Source organism: Cervus elaphus, chromosome 17 (genome assembly GCF_910594005.1).
Source record: "Cervus elaphus chromosome 17, mCerEla1.1, whole genome shotgun sequence".
NCBI classification, from domain to species: Eukaryota; Metazoa; Chordata; class Mammalia; order Artiodactyla; family Cervidae; genus Cervus; species Cervus elaphus.
In genome coordinates, this window is record NC_057831.1 from 45,285,945 (window position 1) to 45,305,387 (window position 19,443).

At 46.2% G+C, this 19,443-nt stretch overlaps 1 protein-coding gene and 1 non-coding gene across 3 annotated transcripts in view; both read left to right on the plus strand.

Annotated features, from left to right (window-relative positions):
• LOC122673567 (sodium-dependent phosphate transport protein 2B) overlaps nt 1–14,553 on the plus strand; it is a 29,349-nt gene extending 14,796 nt beyond the window's left edge. For both annotated transcript variants that reach the window (XM_043871466.1, XM_043871467.1), the window contains exons 2-13: nt 68–182; nt 287–421; nt 1,324–1,452; nt 2,882–3,025; nt 3,860–3,971; nt 5,755–5,950; nt 6,843–6,938; nt 7,345–7,465; nt 8,651–8,818; nt 10,183–10,299; nt 10,396–10,520; nt 12,137–14,553. In XM_043871466.1, coding sequence (XP_043727401.1) covers nt 68–182; nt 287–421; nt 1,324–1,452; nt 2,882–3,025; nt 3,860–3,971; nt 5,755–5,950; nt 6,843–6,938; nt 7,345–7,465; nt 8,651–8,818; nt 10,183–10,299; nt 10,396–10,520; nt 12,137–12,763 — 2,085 coding nt within the window. In that variant the 3' untranslated portion in view covers nt 12,764–14,553. The remainder of the gene's footprint in view (nt 1–67; nt 183–286; nt 422–1,323; nt 1,453–2,881; nt 3,026–3,859; nt 3,972–5,754; nt 5,951–6,842; nt 6,939–7,344; nt 7,466–8,650; nt 8,819–10,182; nt 10,300–10,395; nt 10,521–12,136) is intronic.
• A 2,452-nt stretch (nt 14,554–17,005) lies between these two features.
• Nucleotides 17,006–17,109, plus strand: LOC122673643. Its single transcript, XR_006334767.1, has one exon. It is a non-coding gene; the product is annotated as a U6 spliceosomal RNA (small nuclear RNA).
• The last annotated feature ends 2,334 nt before the right edge of the window (nt 17,110–19,443 follow it).

A 19,443-nucleotide genomic window follows, 5' to 3' on the forward strand; every position in this document is an offset into this window, starting at 1 on the left:
TCTTCTTGTGGAAACTGAGTGGGCTTCCTTTCAGCGGCTGCTTCTTTAAGCTGTTTTCCTATCACAGACCATGGCTCCTTGGCCTGAGTTGGAAAATGCCCAGCCTTCCTCGGAGAAATACACTGTAAAGGCCGATGGTGAGCAGTCTGCCAAGCCTGAGAAAGGCAAGGAGACTGAAAAAGGTAAGTGCCCCCACTCCAGCCCTGGGCTGGCCCCCTTGGGAAGGCCCCAGGAGACCCAGGCCTGGTTCCTCATTCCTCATGGCCTTCTCTGCTTGTCCGGGCAGATGACACCGGTGCCCCTATCACCAAGATAGAACTTGCACCGTCTCATTCCACTGCGGCACTGATCGAGGAGCCCACCGAGGTGGAAGACCCCTGGGACCTGCCCGAGCTTAAGGACACGGGGATCAAGTGGTCAGGTAAATGAGGGCAGCTGAGGCAGGCGGGAGGGGACTGTCCGTTGGCAAGAGACTGAGATCACGACTTTACGGTGTCACCTTGGGTCATCTTCCCTTCGATTGTTCAAGCAACAGTCCTGGCTTTAAGAGTCAAGCCTCCTGTGATGACTGGGAGATCTTTGATCCTTTCATTCATTCATTCATTCAACAAATGAACCAGGTTATAACCAGACCAGATCCTGTGCAGCAGGAAATGGTCGAGGCCCCATCTCCGAGACACCGGGGGTTGGGGAAGAGGGGTCCCCAGACCTCAATGTGGGCATCAGAAAGAGATTATAGAAGGCAGTCTACAAGACAAAACAGCAGAGATGCAAGCAGATGCCGCACTTCTGTTCCAAGCAGTAAGATCAGTCTGCAGGTCAGGTAGAAGAGGGACGTGAGAACCACTTTAAAAGTGAGTGGAGAAAACGACAGCCGAGGATGTAGGCTTCCAGGACCTACGAGGGTCCAGACCCTCCCCAGATGGAGGCTGTGATTGCTACCTTGCAGCCACTTTGTTGAAAATATTCTGCCTGGTTCTGAAGGTGCTTAGAAAAGCCTTTATCTCTGACCTTGCATTTAGCAGGGTCAAGTGCTCTTAAGTGGCTCATCAGTGACACTGCTCTTGCCCCTGTGAGCCTCAGACCTCACCAACCCCCTCCTCCCAAGAGCCCAATCCTTTTCACCACATTTCACCACAGGTTTCAACTGAATGGACTCCAGTGGTAATTACTTTGAAAACTACAGCCAGCCATGAATGCATCCCATTGCTCGGTCTTGCTAGATTTAAGACTGTAGCTGCCTGGCTAGGAGGGGAGTTGGGGGAGTCTGAGCTCGTTGTCAAACTTCTCAGTGTTTCAGCCATGCCTTTTCCCCTCCTCCAGAGAGAGACACCAAAGGGAAGATTCTCTGCGTCTTCCAAGGGATTGGGAAATTTATTTTACTTCTGGTGTTTCTCTACTTCTTCGTGTGCTCCTTGGATGTCCTGAGCAGCGCCTTCCAGCTGGTTGGAGGTATGGATGGAAGACGTCAAAGGTCCAGGGTAGGGGTTTTGGTTTCTGTGAATTTATTTCAGAAAGTCACAACTCAGCAAGCCCCATGTAGTTGCAGTCTACCTGAGTGTTCTAGAATGGAAGTCAGCTGAGATCATCTGAGGTCATGCCCCATTTCACAGAAGAGAAAACCGATGCCCATGAGAGGGTTATGATAGGCTGGCTGAAGTGGCTTAGGCCAGGCCAGAGCCAATGCCAAGGGCAAGCAGTCAGCTCCTTGTGTTTGTCTGCGATCCCCGGACAGGAAGCTGTTTGACCTAAAGGCTTATGTGAGGGTTTCTGGCTGTCTTGGGGCCTCCCCACCTGAGGGGACCATTGACTAAGAGTGTTCTTAGTCTAAAGCAACTACTCAAAATCAAAGTTGGTCCTTTGCTGGAGAAGGACAGGGGTCCCTTGTTGGGGGATCTGCTTTCACTGCAGTTGCCTAAACACCTCCCAGGACTGAGCATGGAAATGAGGGGTGAGGGGACCCGGAAGTGAAATGACTGTATGCTTGGTCACCTGCCTATCCCCGATGGGCAACAGTAGTAAGAGCCAGCCCTCGAAGTGCCTACTGACGTAGGGGCATTGTCTTAAACATTCCTTCCCAAAGTCCTTCCCACTTACAGAGGAGTGGGCCAAGGCTCTAGAAGGTTGTACCCAGCACTGAGTTTCACAGCCCGTAATTGGCCTAGTGGGATTCAAACTGAGATCTGGTGACATGGAAGACCGTAGGTTTCTGCATCCCTTGGTTCTGTTCTTGAGAACTCATCTCTGTGGTCTAGGAGAGCTGGGGGAGTGTGAGGGACAGACTGACTTGCTGAATGCCACTCTGGTCTGCCCCTATCCCACACAGCATCAGCAAGGGGCCTTGCTGTCTCTCAGACAAGGCATTCCACTCCCCAGTCTCAGTCTTCTTTTAAACATTAACTGGGGGGATGGATTGATGGTCTCAGAGCACACTCTCAAGTGATGTTCCTAGTGTTCAGTTATGGACTGGGGCTAGGGGCTTGAATCGAAGGGGTTGGATAGAGAAGAACGAGAAGATCTACATGGATAAATCTCGTGAGTTGGGAATACATCCCTGACCAGAATGAGGCCATCAAGAGATGCACTGGCATTCATCAAACGAAGTACAGAGCTGAGGCCAGATTCGTGATCAAAGATGACTAGAGGAGGGCTTGCTGATGAACGTGGTTGAAGTAGATAGGAAGGTGCAGGGTGAAGGGACAAGAGGAACAGGGGTGGGTGGGATTCGAGCAGCAGTGGGGAGAAGCCTGAAGAAGCAAGACGCCTGAGATACCACCAGCAAGTCTGCAGGCTGGTACCTACAGCCACCGGCCAGTAACTTGAGGCTGGTTGCTCAGCGCCTACCTAACACCCATCACATGGCTATGGGTTTGTTTTTCAGGAAAGGTAGCCGGGAAATTCTTCAACAACAACTCCATCATGTCCAACCCCTTGGCAGGGGTGGTGATTGGGGTGCTGGTGACGGTCCTGGTGCAGAGTTCCAGCACCTCCACGTCCATCGTCGTCAGCATGGTGGCCTCCTCATGTGAGTCCAGGAACCTGAGAGCCCAGACGCATTTCCCTGTTCAGTGTTAGAGGCTGGGATTTACTCTGAACATGTCCGGGCTTGTTGCCATTACTTTCCTAACTTGTCCAATTATGAGGTGCTCTGCTTAGACTGTGGGCAGCCTCCTGTTTCCCTTCCCAGGGCTAAGCCTTAAATTGGCCCCAACACTTGAAGACTCAGTTCCGAATTCTCTAGAACTGTGTTGTCTAGTCTAGTAGCCACTAGCTACATGTGGCTCTTTTATTTAACCTTAAATGCAGCTGATAAGCTGCAAAAGCTGTATTTCAAGGGATCACATGTGGCTAATGGCTGCCATATTGAACCACATAAATTTAGAACATGTCCATCATTGCTCTCAGGGCTAAGAATAAAACCTCATGTAATCACATCACATGCTGGCCTTGAGGCATCTGTGCTTGGGGATCTGACATTACAAACTTGAATCCACTCAATGTTTGCCCTGGCTATGTTGAGATAGACCCTCTGAGGGGAGCCAGTTTGAACTGGTTAATTTTCAGCCCAAGTCAGTATTAACTGAAACTTTTAAACAGGAGGATTTTGTGGAGTCTCTGAATTCCCTGCAATTAAGTGCTGAAATTTTTTATTTTAATCTTTGACATACGTGCCTATTTTTATAGTGAGATGCCCAAGTTTTTTTCAGATTCACAGTGAGGTGCAGACCCTAAAGAGATTAAGAGCTGGTGCTTTAGGGGATTACCTGCCTGAATGAGGTCAGTTTGCCTTGGGCCACATCAGGAACACAGCTAAGATGCCTTCCTCAACTTTGCTAACTTACTCTTTTCCACCCTCCAGTGGTGCCTGTGCATGCTGCCATCCCCATTATCATGGGGGCCAACATCGGGACTTCAATTACCAACACCATCGTGGCGCTCATGCAGGCAGGAGATCGGAAAGAGTTCAGAAGGTAGGAGGCTTGGAGTCAGCCTTGGCCACCACCAGGCCCATATAGGGGGTTGGTCGAGTTTTCCTAACTGTCGTTGACAAGAGAGCATGTTTGTTATCCCTGGACCTCTTAGAAGTAGCTACAGTTGAGCAGGGCTGGAGGCTGGGATCACATATTTATCAGTTGGTAACTCAGCTCCCTGATCTGCAGAGCCTGGATAACAGTATCTATCAACCTCCATGTTGCCTAAAGAAATTAACACAATCATATAGATAAATACTTAGCAAGGTGTCTGGCACCTATCGGGGCTACCTGAATTCAAGTTTTAGCTAGAAGCTTGACCTGTGGCAAAGTTAAAACAAGGCCAGTTAGAATAGCATTTACTATCTCACTTGGAAATAATGATAACTTCTTAAAGCGTCCATTAAACACAATGCCCAGCCTCTCTTCTGACTGGTTATGGGTTTTTGTTGTTAAAATAGTGAAACAGTCCCATCCAACAAAGCCAAAAACACCAATGCAAAGGTACAATGCACCGCCAATGATCATAGCAGCATTATTTAGAGTTGCCAGGATATGGAAGCAACCTAATTGTCCATCAACCGATAAACGAAAGACATGATCCATCTACACACACACACACACACACACACACAAACAAAATGGAATACTACTCAGCCACCAAAAAGAACAGATTTTTGTCATTTGAAGCAATATGGATGAACTTGGAGGGCATTATGCTCAGTGAAATAAGTCATACAGGGAAAGACAAAAATTGTATGCTATCGCTGATATCTAGAATCTAAAAAATACAACAAACTAATAAATAAAACAAGAAAGAAGCAGACTTGCAGATTGGGGAACAAACTAGTGGTTACCATCCAGGAAACAAAAGGGGGATGAGCAAGATAGGAGTAGGGAAATAAGAGGTACAAACTATTAGGTATAAAATACACTACAGGACATAGAGCCAATATTTTCTAATAAATGGAATAAAACCTTTTAAAATTGTGAGTCACTGTATTGAACACCTGTAGCTTATATAATATTGTACACCAACTATACTGCAACTGTCACATCAGACAGATGACATTAAACAGGCTGCTGGGGGTGGTCAGCAAACACCATGCCTCGTCCATGGGTGAACTGGCAGGAACCAGATGTCCTCAGAGTCGTTCATTTTCTATCAACAATAGCTGAACTCCTGGTCCGTGATAAGATGTTCTGAGGTCTATATTATAATACCTATCACCCAGGGTGTTTGCTAATTTGATCTTAAGAAACTGAGTAGACCTTTCTATGCACCATTTTATTAATATAGAAGCACAAATAGGTTAAGTAACTTTGCTGAGGAGTATAGCTGGGACTCAATCCAGGTTTTCTTATTGGGAATTCTGGGTTCTTTTCACTGTTACACTGATTTTTACCTCTGGATGTATAAAGTGCTTACACATAGAATATAATTGATCTAGCTCACCCCCTTTTGAGATATTTAAATAGCAATAACATCTTTGTTATTTCAAAATTTCAATAACACCTTTGGAGATGTGTATTATTCTTTTCTGGTAATTTTTTCTTGGATGATTCCTGAACAACAACAACTATATCAAACACCTTTGGGCTTTGGAGGGGAGGTAGTATTAATACTACTCACTTTGGGGATTGCTGTAAGAAGAAAAGTGAGATTGTATACCTATATGCATATAGGTAGGTGACACCTGCCAGAGAATACAAGTGACGACCTGCCTAGGTGGTACCCAGCCACTCGATGACCAATCTGTCTCGGGGTGGGGTTCTCCTGCAGGGCCTTTGCGGGGGCCACCGTCCACGACTTCTTCAACTGGCTCTCCGTGCTGGTGCTCTTGCCTCTGGAGGCCGCCACCGGCTACCTGGAGCGCCTGACCAACTTAATACTGGAGAGCTTCCACTTCAAGAATGGAGAGGAAGCCCCAGAACTTCTGAAAGTTATCACAGATCCCTTCACAAAGCTCATTATCCAGGTAACCTGGCTTCCTGCATAGAGGGAAAAGGGATGGAAGAGATGGATGAGGGTCTGTAATCACTGCCCTTTAGCTGTCACTGAAAAAAACCAAGGGAGGCAGAACTTCAGGAACACCAGATGGGATGGAGTTCTTGTTGTTCAGTTGCTCAATCATGTCAGACTTTTTGTGACCCCATGGACTGCAGCACACCAGGCTTCCCTGTCCTTCACTATCTCCTGGAGTTTGCTCAAATAAATGTTTGTTGAGTTGGTGATGCTATCTAACCATCTCATCCTCTGCTATCCCCTTCTCCTGGAGTAAGTGGCATTTATTATCCGTGACCTCAGCACACATGTATCATATTTATTAGCGTGGGAGTGGTGGGTGGTAATGAGTGCTTCTCGAGACTCAAGGATTCTTCATTGCACAATTCGTTCCCACCTCTGACCTCGGCACCCCTGGGCTCACTGATTAAAGTCACATCCTACTCACAGCCAGAGAGAAGAGTTTACTGCCTTTCCTCACATCTTATCCCTCTGCTCACCAAGGTCTGTCAATATTGTTGAAATAAATGGAAGAAGGCTTTGTAGATGTTGCCTTGGGGAGAAGGAGCCAGCTTGGACCTTGCTCGTTCACTCTTACCTTCATTTTTTTTCTCTTCTTTGATTATCCAATGAATATTCTACTGCATGCTTCCTAGATACACGTCCATTGTTCATACCAGTCCTTCATTTATTAGCACCCACTGACATCGAGGTGCTATGCTCCACCCTGAGAGTGCAGATAGGGTGAGTCCCAGCTCGCCGCTGCAATCTGGTTCACATCCTCAGAGCCCTCTTAACAGCTTAACATCTGTCCCACAGTGGTTTTCACAATGGGCTGACTCTCTTCTGTCCATTGTTTTCTACAGCTGGATAAAGATATTCTCAACCAAATTGCAGTGAATGATGAGTCGGTCCAAAACAAAAGTTTGATCAAGATTTGGTGCAAAACTTTTACCAACGTGGTAAGTTTCTCAGAATATTGCTGGCTGAGTTAGCCCTTTTGTCTGTACTGGATAAAGTAAGATTTTGCCTTCAGATTGGGCATATAAAAGGTCGAGAGAAAGAAAAATCAAGGATTCCTGAAAAGTCAAATCTAGACAGTGAGAATCCTTAAGTCCTTAAATTCTAGATGGACAAACATGCTGTAGGACAGACAGGACCAGCCCACATCATGGACACGTTATTGCTGGCTAATTATGTTCATGTCTCCTGGCCTATCTCTGGCTGCCACCTTGCTTCCATTTATAGAGGGATTTGTGAAAGCAGTGTACCACACTTATGGAGGTTCCCTGATGCCCCAAATTTCCCTCCATTCCCCAACCAGAGGGTTGTAGACGATGCATAGTATTTCTCATGTTTGCCACTCAGACTGAGAGAAATGTCACCGTCCCCTCGCCTGAGAACTGCACCTCCCCTTCCCTCTGTTGGACGGATGGTTTGTACACCTGGACCATCAAGAACGTGACCTACAAGGAGAACATTGCCAAGTGTGAGTGGAACTCACAGAGCATCAGCCATTGGGACAGGCTGTCTGGGGTGATGGTGATTTCCTATCTGTGTGGAGCCCCAGTGAGTGAGGCAAAGAAGGGCAGTGAGAGTCACTGAACACCAATCCTACATGGGACAGTGAGCTGTGAGCTTTCACGGCAGAAGAAACTAAGGCTTGGGGACCGGGGGGCAGGCTAAAGGTCCCCCTGTAAGGGGAAGAGCTAGGACCTGGAACTCAGTTCTTCTGGCCATTCCAGACCAATTCAGAACTCATCAACAGATTCCAAAGCACTCCCTCCATGGGCTTTGGTATCTCTTTGGCAGTAACTGCAGGGAGATGACAGACTGATTTGAAGGTGGTGTGGGGCATATACACAGCAGATACCATCACCCTTGAGTCAGGAGTCCCTGTTGTACAGTAGGCCCCGTTTGAGGCACTGGGGCTATAGCACTGAAGAAAGCGGTGAGCTGACGGCTCCAATTGGAACAGTGATGCTCCATTTCTTTAAGAAACTATACTGTTGCCTCTGGACTCTTTTATGGCCCTGATGCTATTTCTTCTAATTATTTATTCCTTATCTGCCCATTTGCATATCTCTGCCTCTCCTCCTCTCCATCCATCCCCACATTAATTCTGAGCCATATACCTTACTACTCCAGTTGTGGTTTACCTCACAGAATCATGTGAATGTATCACCTCTTCTATTGTAGCTGCTGTACATCCAATAAAATAACTATGTTTTTTCTGGAATCAACATGGGGACACACAGGGATTTAAAAAAAGAAAAAAACACAAGCAGTTTTATAATTAACAATTGCTACCACTCTGATTTTCCCTTCCTGCCCCAACTTGCTCCTTGAATACTTGTAGGTATCCTCATTATCATGAGTAAAACACGGAATGGGATTTAGAGGCAGAAGAATGGAGCTGGAAGCCTGAGTCTGCCCCTGAATTTTACTACATCTTCACCCTCATGAGATCCCATTGGCCTAAACATAACCTCAGGGTTATACTTAGCTGCAAGGGAAGCTTGAAAGAGTGGTCTTAATTCTGGGCTGCCCTGTGTCAAGCTGACAACCAAGATTCTGTTCCTTTGAGAGAGAAGGATGTTGGGGAATCAATAACAATCTGTGGCCGCCAGAGGCTCCATGCCCTCCTAACAAGGGCTGTCTATGGTCTCTCCAGGCCGGCACATCTTCGTGAATTTGAACCTCTCAGATGCTATTGTCGGCACCATCCTGCTGGTAACCTCCCTGCTGATCCTCTGTACCTGCCTGATCCTAATCGTCAAGCTCTTGGGCTCTGTGCTCAGGGGGCAGGTGGCTGCTGTCATCAAGAAGACAATCAACACTGGTAAGCTTGCCGCCTCTCATTCTGGACCTTCTAGGGGTGGTGTCACTGTGCCCCTCCCCTAGAGGGGAGCTCCTGTTGATTCTCTTCTAGCAACAGCCTCCACATGGAGTTTCTGTCTTGGCTTGAGAAGCTGTGAAAGTTACAATGCCACTTGCCCTTGAAATCCTCCTTAGTGTTTTGAGTGGAGCTTGGGAAGCATTTGTTTGCAAGGTCTTGAGAAAGAGCCAGCTTAAGTTCAAATTGCTGTGTGTTAAGCCGTCCTTCCTGCCAGGTTCCCTGTTTGCCCAGGACTTACTGAGTCCATCAGGATCCCTTAGGTAATAAAGGGTAGCAGAAGTCTACTGTGACCCTTACTTCCCTTCAGCTCTTGGGAAGAACATGTGGTTCTGGATAAATACATCAGCATTTTGAAATAACCAGTGAGACTCTATTGCTGAGAATGGCATCCTGGCCAATGAAAACATACCCCATGAACTCTGCCTGTGAAATGGGGCTGAGGATGTCTACCTCCCAAGGTTGTCGTGAGGGTGAGCTGAGTGACTCTTCTCTGGGTGCTTTTTGCTATGCGGGGCATGGTCCTGGACTGGTGGTGCCAAGAACAGGGTTCCTGGGGCTTCCAAGCTGCTTCACATCCTCAGTGCCCCTTTAAGTGGAAACAAAAGTGGAGGGTATGCAGGACTGGGAGACCAAGAGAGCAGGAAAGCTAGAGTCTCAATGCTCAGAGTGCTTTGCTGTTATTTGGGTGACATCTTGGTCCAACCACTGTAACAAATTCTCATAGACTGGATGGTTTAAACAACAGAAATTTGTTTCACACAGTCTTGGAGACTGGGAGGTCTAAGGTCAGGGTGCCAGCACAGTTGGGTTCTGGTGAGAACCCACTTTCTGGTTTACAGATGGCTGTCTTTTCACCATGTCCTCAGGTGGACAAGCTCTCCCTTCTAAAAGGGCACTAATCCACTCCTGAGGACTCCAACCTCATGACCTAGCCATCTCTCAAAGGCCTCACTTCCCAATACAATCACATTAGGGGTTAGGGTTTTAACACATGGATTCGGGGTGGGGGAAATGACACAGGCATTCCATGCATAACAGATGGGTTCAGCATTCGAAACTCCAGTGAATATGTGATTTTGTCTTGGCAACACATCATTGCTTCCACCACTCGAATATGCAAGGTGAAAGAATGCTAAAAAATCTAATTTGCAGCTTCTGACTTCTGTGTAGGTATGGAGAGGAGTTTACACAACCTAAACCTCTGGCCCAGTTGTGTTGCCTGGGCCCTAGGGAGATGCCAGCTGGGCCTCCCAACCCATGCCTCCTCCAGAAGGATTGTGATGCATCTCTTATCCTCTGTCTTCCAGATTTCCCTTACCCCTTTGGCTGGGTGACTGGCTACCTGGCCATCCTTGTGGGGGCAGGTATGACCTTCGTCGTTCAGAGCAGCTCTGTGTTCACGTCTGCTATGACCCCACTGATCGGTGAGTTTCTCCCCCGGGTCTCCTTCTGTCTTTCATTACCATCTCCTGCCATCCTCTGGGGCTGATGTCACGGGCTTTGTATTTTCATCCCCCCAGGCATCGGTGTGATATCCATTGAAAGAGCATATCCACTAACGCTAGGTTCCAACATCGGCACCACCACCACCGCCATCTTGGCTGCCTTAGCCAGCCCAGGCAATACTTTGAAGAGCTCACTCCAGGTAAGGAAATGCTTCACGGGACAGGGGCTCTGGGAGGGATCCAAACCCATCCATGGTCTTGTAAGCACATGGTTTCTAAACAAGAAACCAAGTCAAGCTTTTCTCTGTTGTGTCCAAAACTGTGAGGTGGAGATGCCTCAGGGAGACATATTTGAGAACAACCAAAGGCACCAGCTCCCTAGAGTGGTAGTCAGGCTCCTGTCACCAGAGGTTGTTTAAACAAAGGTGAGGTGGCTGTTTTGCTGGAGGAGGAAATGGTATTCCAGAAACATAGATACCACTTCCTGTCTCCTTGCCCTCCTCTTGGCAAAGTCTGCCTGGACAATGGGTGGTCACTTGTGTTCTAAGCCTTGCATTGAGAAGAATCAGGGGGATCTGCCTTGCCTGGATCAGCTAGATGACCTTGGGCAAGATGACCTTTGATGTCTGAATCACTGTCCCCCATTTACACACCCAGTGACCTTAGACAGGTGACCTAACCTTTGAGCATCAATTCCCTCATCTGAAAAACAGGAACCATAATCTCTAGCTCACTAGGATTATTTTAAAGATCTGATGAGGCTCTGTCTAAAGCCATGCTGTCAATAGAAGTATAGAATGAGTATAGAATATGTGAATCACTCATGAAATCTGAAACTTTTAGTACTGCAGTTTTAGGAGTCAAAAAGGAACAGGGAGATTAATTTTAATAATGTGTATGATTGAACCATCATCATTGCAACATATAACTGATATTAAAAATGATATTTTATATTCCTTTATTAAAAATGAATTTACTAATCCATTTATTAATTTGCTTTTGGCTGCACTGGGTCTTTGTTGCCGCACATGGGCTTTATCTAGTTGCAGTGAGTGGGAGCTATCTTTGTTGCCTTGAATGGGCTTCCCGTTGTGGTAGCTTCCCTTGTGGAGCATGGGCTCTAGAGCACAGCCTCAGTAATTGTTGTGCACAGGCTTGCTTAGTTGCTCCATAGCATGTGGAATCTTCCTGGACCAGGGATCAAACTCATGTCTGCTGCATTGGCCGGTGGATTCTTAACCACTGGACTACCAGGAAAGTCATTTACAACTTTTTTGGACTGTCTTGGAAATCCAGCAGGTATTTTACACTTATGCCACATCTCAGTGGATAGTGACTAATGTATCAGATAGGGCTGGTCCAAAGCCCCTAACATCATGCTCCGTGCCTGGTGGGAACATATAGGAAAGTACAAAGTGTGTGGCCCCTGGAGCCAGGCTATCTGGGTTTGAATCCCATCTCCCATCTGTGTGACTTGAGGAAAATCGCTTAACCTCATAGTGCTTCAATTTCTCAAAGTTCATTGTTAGATTTGGCCTAATGGACTTCAGGCCCTATAAACTAAACTGTGTTTCAGGTGGTCACTTCCCTTGCCTTCCCCTCTCCCCAACTCGCCTGCCCCCGCCCCCTCCCCCGGCCCCCGCCCCTACACAGACACACACACACATATTAGGCCCCCAGCTAATGTAATCCCTCCGACTCTGGGCTGAGTACAAAGGTGAGGAAGACCCATGACTCCACTTCTAGATGACGCTCTCTTCTCTCCGATGCCGCCGTGCGGCAGACCCGTTCACCTCTCCAACCCCTTGCTTTTCAGATTGCCCTGTGCCACTTTTTCTTCAACATCTCAGGCATCATTCTGTGGTACCCAATCCCGTTCACTCGCCTGCCCATCCGCCTGGCCAAAGGGCTGGGCAACATCTCAGCTAAGTACCGCTGGTTCGCCATCGTCTACTTGATCATCTTCTTCTTGGTGATCCCTCTGGCGGTGTTTGGCCTCTCCCTGATTGGCTGGCCGGTGCTGGTGGGCGTGGCTTCGCCCATCGTCCTTGTGATCTTACTGGTGGTGGTCCTCAAGATCCTGCAGTCCTTCTGCCCTGGCGCCTTGCCCCAGAAGCTCCGAAGCTGGGCCTTCCTGCCCGTGTGGATGCGCTCCCTGGAGCCCTGGGACAAGCTCATCACCTCCCTCACCAGCTGCTTCCAGAGGCGCTGCTGCTGCTGCTGCCGGGTGTGCTGCCGCATCTGCTGTGAGCTGTGTGGCTGCTGCCAGTGCTGCCGCTGCAGCAAGTGCTGCGAAGACCTGGAGGAGGTGAAGGACGAGCCCGTCAGGGCCCCTGAGGCATTCGATAACTTGGCCATGGACAAAGAGGCCTGGGATGGGGTCACCAAGTCTGAGGTGGATGCCTCAGGCACCAAAACCATTTCCAGCGTCACAGCCTTGTAGGTAGGGGCTGCCCGGAGGCGGGAGGAGGGCCCCATAGTCCACACGCTCTCCCTCCCTCCTGGTTCTTCCTCCATTTCAGGGGAATTCCTTCCCCACTGAGAAATGACATCCATCCCAGCTCTCATTCCCTTGGCCCAGTGTATCAAGCCCACACAGTAGTTCCATCCCAGCCCCACGCTCCCTGGGCCTTAGAGGCTCGGGAAGGGGCAAAACAACACTGAAAGAGAATTAGTGAAACCTGGCCAGAGAGATGATCACAATTGCCCCAGCACACAGCTGGGTTGGTCAATAGGCCTTTTTTCCCCCCTGACCATCCTCTTCCAAAGGAAAAGCCCCAAGGGAGGAATTTAAAGCAGGTTCTCAGAGGTGCATATTCAGTACACCTTTCTTTATTATGATCCAGCTCAGGCTTCTCTCTTTTACCAAAGACTGGCTTCAACCAAGAGTAGCCGCTCCCTTACAGTCCAAGGGCAGCCCAATCCAGGGGAAATGGTGTAATTGCCTGGGATTTGGAGAATACGTCGGTGTGGCCTTTTCCCCTTCTCAGGGCTCCTCACATCCCCTGGCAGGGTTTTCATAAGAGCAGTCCTGGCCCTGAGCTCTCAGGTGGAGGGTGAGTGCTGGGAATTGGGGAACATTTGAGGGAGATGGTTCATCTCTGCCACAAGAGCCTTGGGTGCTTCTTAACCCAGCTAATTTAAAAACCAAATCAGCATATGTCCTGGCTAAAGCCTAGTGCTGATATGTCCTGGCTAAAGCCTAGTGCTGATAAAAATCACCCCTGCTGAGTCTTCTGGAGTAAGATATGCCGGTTCCGAGTCCCCTCCACTCTGCCCCCTGAAGCATAAAGCACCTGAGCGTAGGACAGCTCTACACCTCTCTCTGTACAAAATGACTATCTGGGTCAGCTTTCAGTGGTCAGCTTCCGTCCATACTTCCACCCACCCATCCATCCCTCAAAGCCAGAACCTCTTTCCAGACATTCTCCCATAGTCCCATCCATAAATGAACTTTGGTTCATCTGCCCTCTCTCCACGTCTGCAAAGCTCCAAATTTTTCATTGAGGGTAGAAACCAGGGCATGGCTGGACTGCCCACAGTACCATGATCATCAAGTGGCAGTGGGGTGCATGCATGTCTGTGGATCCAAGAAGTGTGCTCCTTCTTGGCCCAGATGCCTTCTCTGTGCCTTCGAGAGCCCCTGTTGTATTATTATTTACACCTCCTCTTGCCATTGCTTCTTACCCTCAACACACCTAGTTCTCCCTGGAGAGTGAGCTTCAACCAAGCCTGGGAAACGGGATCAATGCAGCCATGCTCCCAGACCCTGTCCGTCCCTATCCTAGCTTCTCAATCACTTTAGCAGGTTGGGATACCGAACTGAGCCTTCCCTGTCCTTCCCTGTGTAGATACAGATTCCAAAACAGAGCATTTATACTCTATATTTATACTCTTGCAACTGTACAGCATTTTTCGTAAGTTATATAGTAAGTAGCACTGTGATTTGTGTGATGTAGCGCTCTCATTTGGAAGCCAGGCCAGGTTCTACTAAGAAAGACCACCTTTGTATATTTTGTAATACTGCCTTTTAAACGTGCTTCCGCAGCCTCACCGACACCACACACCCCTGGATATATGTAAATATGTAAGTTAAACCTGGGCAGGGCTGTGGTCCTCTTTGTACTCTGATTTTTAAAAATTGGATCCTTGTACCTGCATTGACTGTATCTTTCTTTTTTTTAACTGGTTGTGGGAAGTGAGAGAAATAAAAAGGATAATCAAAATCCCAAAGGAGTGCGTTATTTTCAATCATAGGGAAATAAGGACCTCCTATATCTATTTCCTAAAAATTTGAGGTCGTTCCCTCATTTAATGTCACTACTCACCAACAGCACGAGCTACGCAATCTGTAGAGTCCCTCATTCGAAAAGCAGGAAAAAATGCCATGAGAGGTAGTAAAAATATCAAGTTTTCCTTTCTACCATGGTCCCTCTTTTTGATTTTTTAAAAAATTACTATTTAATGCTAAGTTGAAATTTTAAAATTATTAGTGTGACTTTTATGGTTCCTCTTTATATTGTGATGCCAGCTTTAGACGCAAGCAGGGCTTCCCTGGTGGCTCAGATGGTAAAGAATCCGTCTGCAGTGCAGGAGATCCAGGTTCGATTCTTGGGTTGAAAAGATCCCCTGGAGAAGGGAATGGCAACCCACTCCAGGATTCTTGCCTGGAGAATTCCATGAACAGACCATGGAGTCGCAAAGAGTCAGACACGACTGAGCGCCTTTCACTTCACTTCACTTCAAATACAAGCAAGAACTTTTTAACTCACATGCGGTTTTCCTAGAAGTACACAATTCGTGTCTGTTAGCTCGGACACCTAGTTTGTGTCCACCAGAACAGCAGGAACACCTCACAGAATTCACTCAATTGTTTTAATTTCTTTTCTTGTTTGTGCACATTCTGCTGACGTTCCCTACCTTACTGATGAGTAAGGAGGCAATGAAAGGGAGAACTCAAGGTTACCCTTTCCTTCTGTGTCAGCATTTTCAGCCTTGAGTGGATCGCTAACACAGGAAAGTAACAGTGGTGAGGAAAGATGTGATATGGCTTCCTAGTTATTTCTTGTGTTGTATTTGGACAAAACTCTGGTTTGAATGGGAAGCATGGCCTCTTGGGGGCCCTTGTTTGATCAGTTATAGATGTAGCACACCGATACTTTGAGGTCTTGCTGTACTCCCACTTGTGATCTGCTGAAGTTTTGTACTCATGCATGTGTGCTAAGTTGATTTAGTCGTGACTGATTCTTTGTGGGACCCTATGGACTGAGGCCACCAGGCTTCTCCGTCCGTGAGAGTCTCCATTGCATTGCAGATGGATTCTTTACTATCTGACCCACCAGGGCATTGCACATGCTCTGTGTGAATATCTTGCGTCTTGTTGAAGAAGGCTTTCCTACCTTTCGTTCGTGAATACTTGTCTATTTTGTCTTCTAGAAGTCCTATTGTTTTGCCTTTTGCCTCTAAATAAATTTTTTGGGGGACAGGGGGCGGTGAGGGAATAGGTGGAGAGTGAAGTTTCATTTGTTTCCATCTGGATACCATTTATTGCAGATTGTCTGTACCTACTGCCTGCAGTGATATTGTTGTAAAGCAAGTATCCATATGTGTTTCTGGGTTGTCCATTTTATTTCATCCTCCTCATCACACAAGTCCTCTGGCAACAAATATCCCTATAAGGAAAAGGAGGTAAGAAAGTAGCAGAAAACTTTGCTGATTATGTGATTGAAATTGGTAACTGGGTTAAGATCTTAATTCTGCCACTTACTAGTCTTGTAACATTGGGGACATTGTTTGACTTCTCTGGGGCCCCATTTCTCCATCTTTATATTTAGCTCATTGTGTTACAAGGAGTAATGACTATATATATACACATATGTAAAATGTTTACAACAGTACTTGTACACAGTAAGCACTCAATAAAGGACCTTAAAAGTCTTCATTACAAGAAAAACATTTTTGTAACTATGCATGGGGACAGGTGTTAACTAGACATACTGTAGTGATCCTTTTTACTGTATATGCAAATAGTGAACATTTATGTTGTACACCTGAAACTAATATAATATTATATGTCAATGATACCTCAATTAAAAAAGTAGAAATGAAAAAAAAAAAGTAGAAATGCTACTGATACAGGCCACATTAGTTTAAGTGAATCACATCTGTCACAAGAGAGCGCATACTATACATTTCCCTTTATATGGAGTTTGAGAACAGGAAAAGCTAAACTCTTGTGGAAAACAATTGTGTAAAAGTCATGCCTTTGAGGGAAGGTGAGTTTAGAGTTATTGGGAAGAGGCATGAAGGAATTTCTTAGGGTGATAGAAATATTCTGTACCTTGATAAAGAGTTTGAGTTTCACAAGCTTACACATTTATAAAAATGTGTCAAAAGATACATTTACAATTTGCATCCTCTTTTGTAAATATTACTTAGAAAATAAACCAGAAAGAAATATTGAACTCTGGTTACTAATATGCATGCTGAAGAATTTATAGCTGATGTGAACTGATGTAAAAATTAAGCAAAATAGCGGATTAACAGGAAAATTGATAAAAGGATAGATACATAATAAAAGCAAGTAGTATAGTAAAATGTTTATTAGGAAATCTAGGTAGAATGTATACACATATGCAGTGTAAAAATATTTCCACTTTTCTGCATGTTTAAAAATGTTTATAGGGTGCTTATTTAGGCAGCACACATACTGAAACTGGAACGATACAAAGATGAACATGGTCCCTCTGCAAGGATGGCATGCAAATTCATGAAGCGTTTAAACAGTGTTCATAGGGAATTCTCTGTGGTCCAGTGGTTAGGACTCCGAGCTGCAGGGGCATGGGTTTGACACCTGGTCTCCTGACCATGCGCGGGCACACACGCCTACACACAGGAAGAACTAAGATCCTGCACAGCCAAAAACCAACAAACAAAAAATTGATAAAAATAAAAATGTTTATAGTAAAAGTATAGATAAATAGAAAACATGTATATATAATGAAGAATATCCTACACATGAAAAATATTATAAATAAATATAAAATACTTGGCCGTGGCAAAAAAAAAAAAAAGCAGTTATGATCTCCAATCTGCCATTTAAAAACTCAGTCCATGCCCTAGCCTGATGTATAAAATCAAGTTTATTCCACTTAATACCAATATGTATACATTTTTACAGAAAAATATCAATGAGTTTGATCACAGGATACTGCCCAAGTCCCACTGGAATATCTTCATCTTGCTTTCTAAAAATATAAATTTTTATATTCTGAACTACATCTGGACCCAGGGACTCAATAAGGAATGTGGACATGTATTAGCACAGAGATTGTAACTTTGGACAAAATACTGTGTGGCCTCTAGGTAGGCCCATCTAAATCAGTCAGTTCTACCTTGTAGGAAAACAGTATGCAGATCAAGTTTGCTGAGGAGCAGTTTAGAAGTTTATGCATAAGCATAGGCTGTGCTTTATAGTGCTGAGTGATGATAGCTTTCTGTATTAGGATTGGAATGAAGATAGGAAAGTATGTTCCCCTAAGGGGACAGATTATAGACTTTCTATGCACACACCCTATCCACCCTTTTGCTAGTGGTAAAGAGCTTACCTGCCAATGCAGGAGACTTAAGAGATTCAGGTTTGATCCCTGGATCAGGAAGATCCCCTGGAGGAGGGCATGGCAACCCACTCCAGGATTCTTGCCTGGAGAATCCCCAAGGACAGAGGAGCCTAGAGGGCTACCATTCATGGGGTTGCAAAGAGTTGGACACAACTGAAGTGACTTAGCACACACAAAGTAATATAAAACCCTACAATCCAAAACCAGAATCAAACAGATAGTATCTCTGACCTCTAAATGAAATCCATTTCTATTAAAAAAAAAAAAAAAAAAGCACCTCCTGACTGAACCAGTATTTTGCCTTTTTCATTGGACCATAAAAGGGAGACCTGAGACCTACTCCAGGTTTTCTGAAATTTCCATTTGTCAGATCCTTGTTGGGAGTGATAGGAAGGCATTGTGAATTGAGTTAGATTCGTATCCCACACAGAGTCCACACCTACTGGGGGAGACTCAGCAGGACCAGTGTGCAATTAAGGCCCGCCCTGGGAGTCCCCGAGATGAATCTGCCGCCTGCCCAGGGCTAGAGGCAGAGCTGAGCTCCATGATCCACGCCAGCAGATCCCTATCACTGGTGGACTCTGCTGTGGAAGTCGCTCCCAGGAGAGGTGCTGCCTGCTCACTGTCTCCAAGGGCTGGATTTGAAGACCAGCACCCACCGGCAAAATCGTTCTAATAAGAACAGGCCCGCTGGATTTGATTTCTAGTGCCCACTCTCAAGCAATATGTGTCAGCCCTTGGACTAAAATGACCAGCATTTGAGACTGTGGAGTAATGACCTCAGACTCCCAGGGTTCCAGGTGAGTCTAATCACATCTTCCCACTCATCTCCCAACACCAGAGGCTTCCAGTGAAGGTCTAACAGTTGACATGTACCCCTCATGTGGCAGGTACTGTTCTATGTGTTATATATATTTTAGCTCACTTTACTCTAACAGACAGAGACCATTATTCCCATTTTACACACAGCAGGCAAAGGCAGGGGAAAAGCAAGGGGCAAGACAGGACACTGGTCTCAGGCAGTTGGGCCCAGGAGTTATTGTGAGTGACCAACTAACTTTTCAGCCTCAGAGAGCCTGGCTCTGGTTTTCTGGAAACAGCACCCCTGAATTTCTCCCCCTTATGGCCAGAAAAGGAAACCACCCTTGTTCCAGTGGGATACTTCCACTATTAGTTGCTGGCAGCTGAGCAACAAATAAATTTGCTAAGTCTTTTCCTCAGCTGTAAAACCAGGACTATTTGACAGAGGAAAAGGGCCTCAATAGTGGAATGAAACCCAAGCTTGATCCTAGCTCAGCAACTCTAAGGGATCCTATGTCCACTAACCTCTCCAACCTCCACTGGAAAGGGAGCTTGCTCTTTCCCCAAGGAAGTGAAAGTGTTACTCACTCAGTTGTGTCCAATTTTTTGCAGCCCCAATGGACTGTAGCCTGCCAGGCTCCTCTGGCCATGAGATTTTCCAGGGAAGAATACTGGAATGGAAAGTAATTAGCCTCCAACAAAT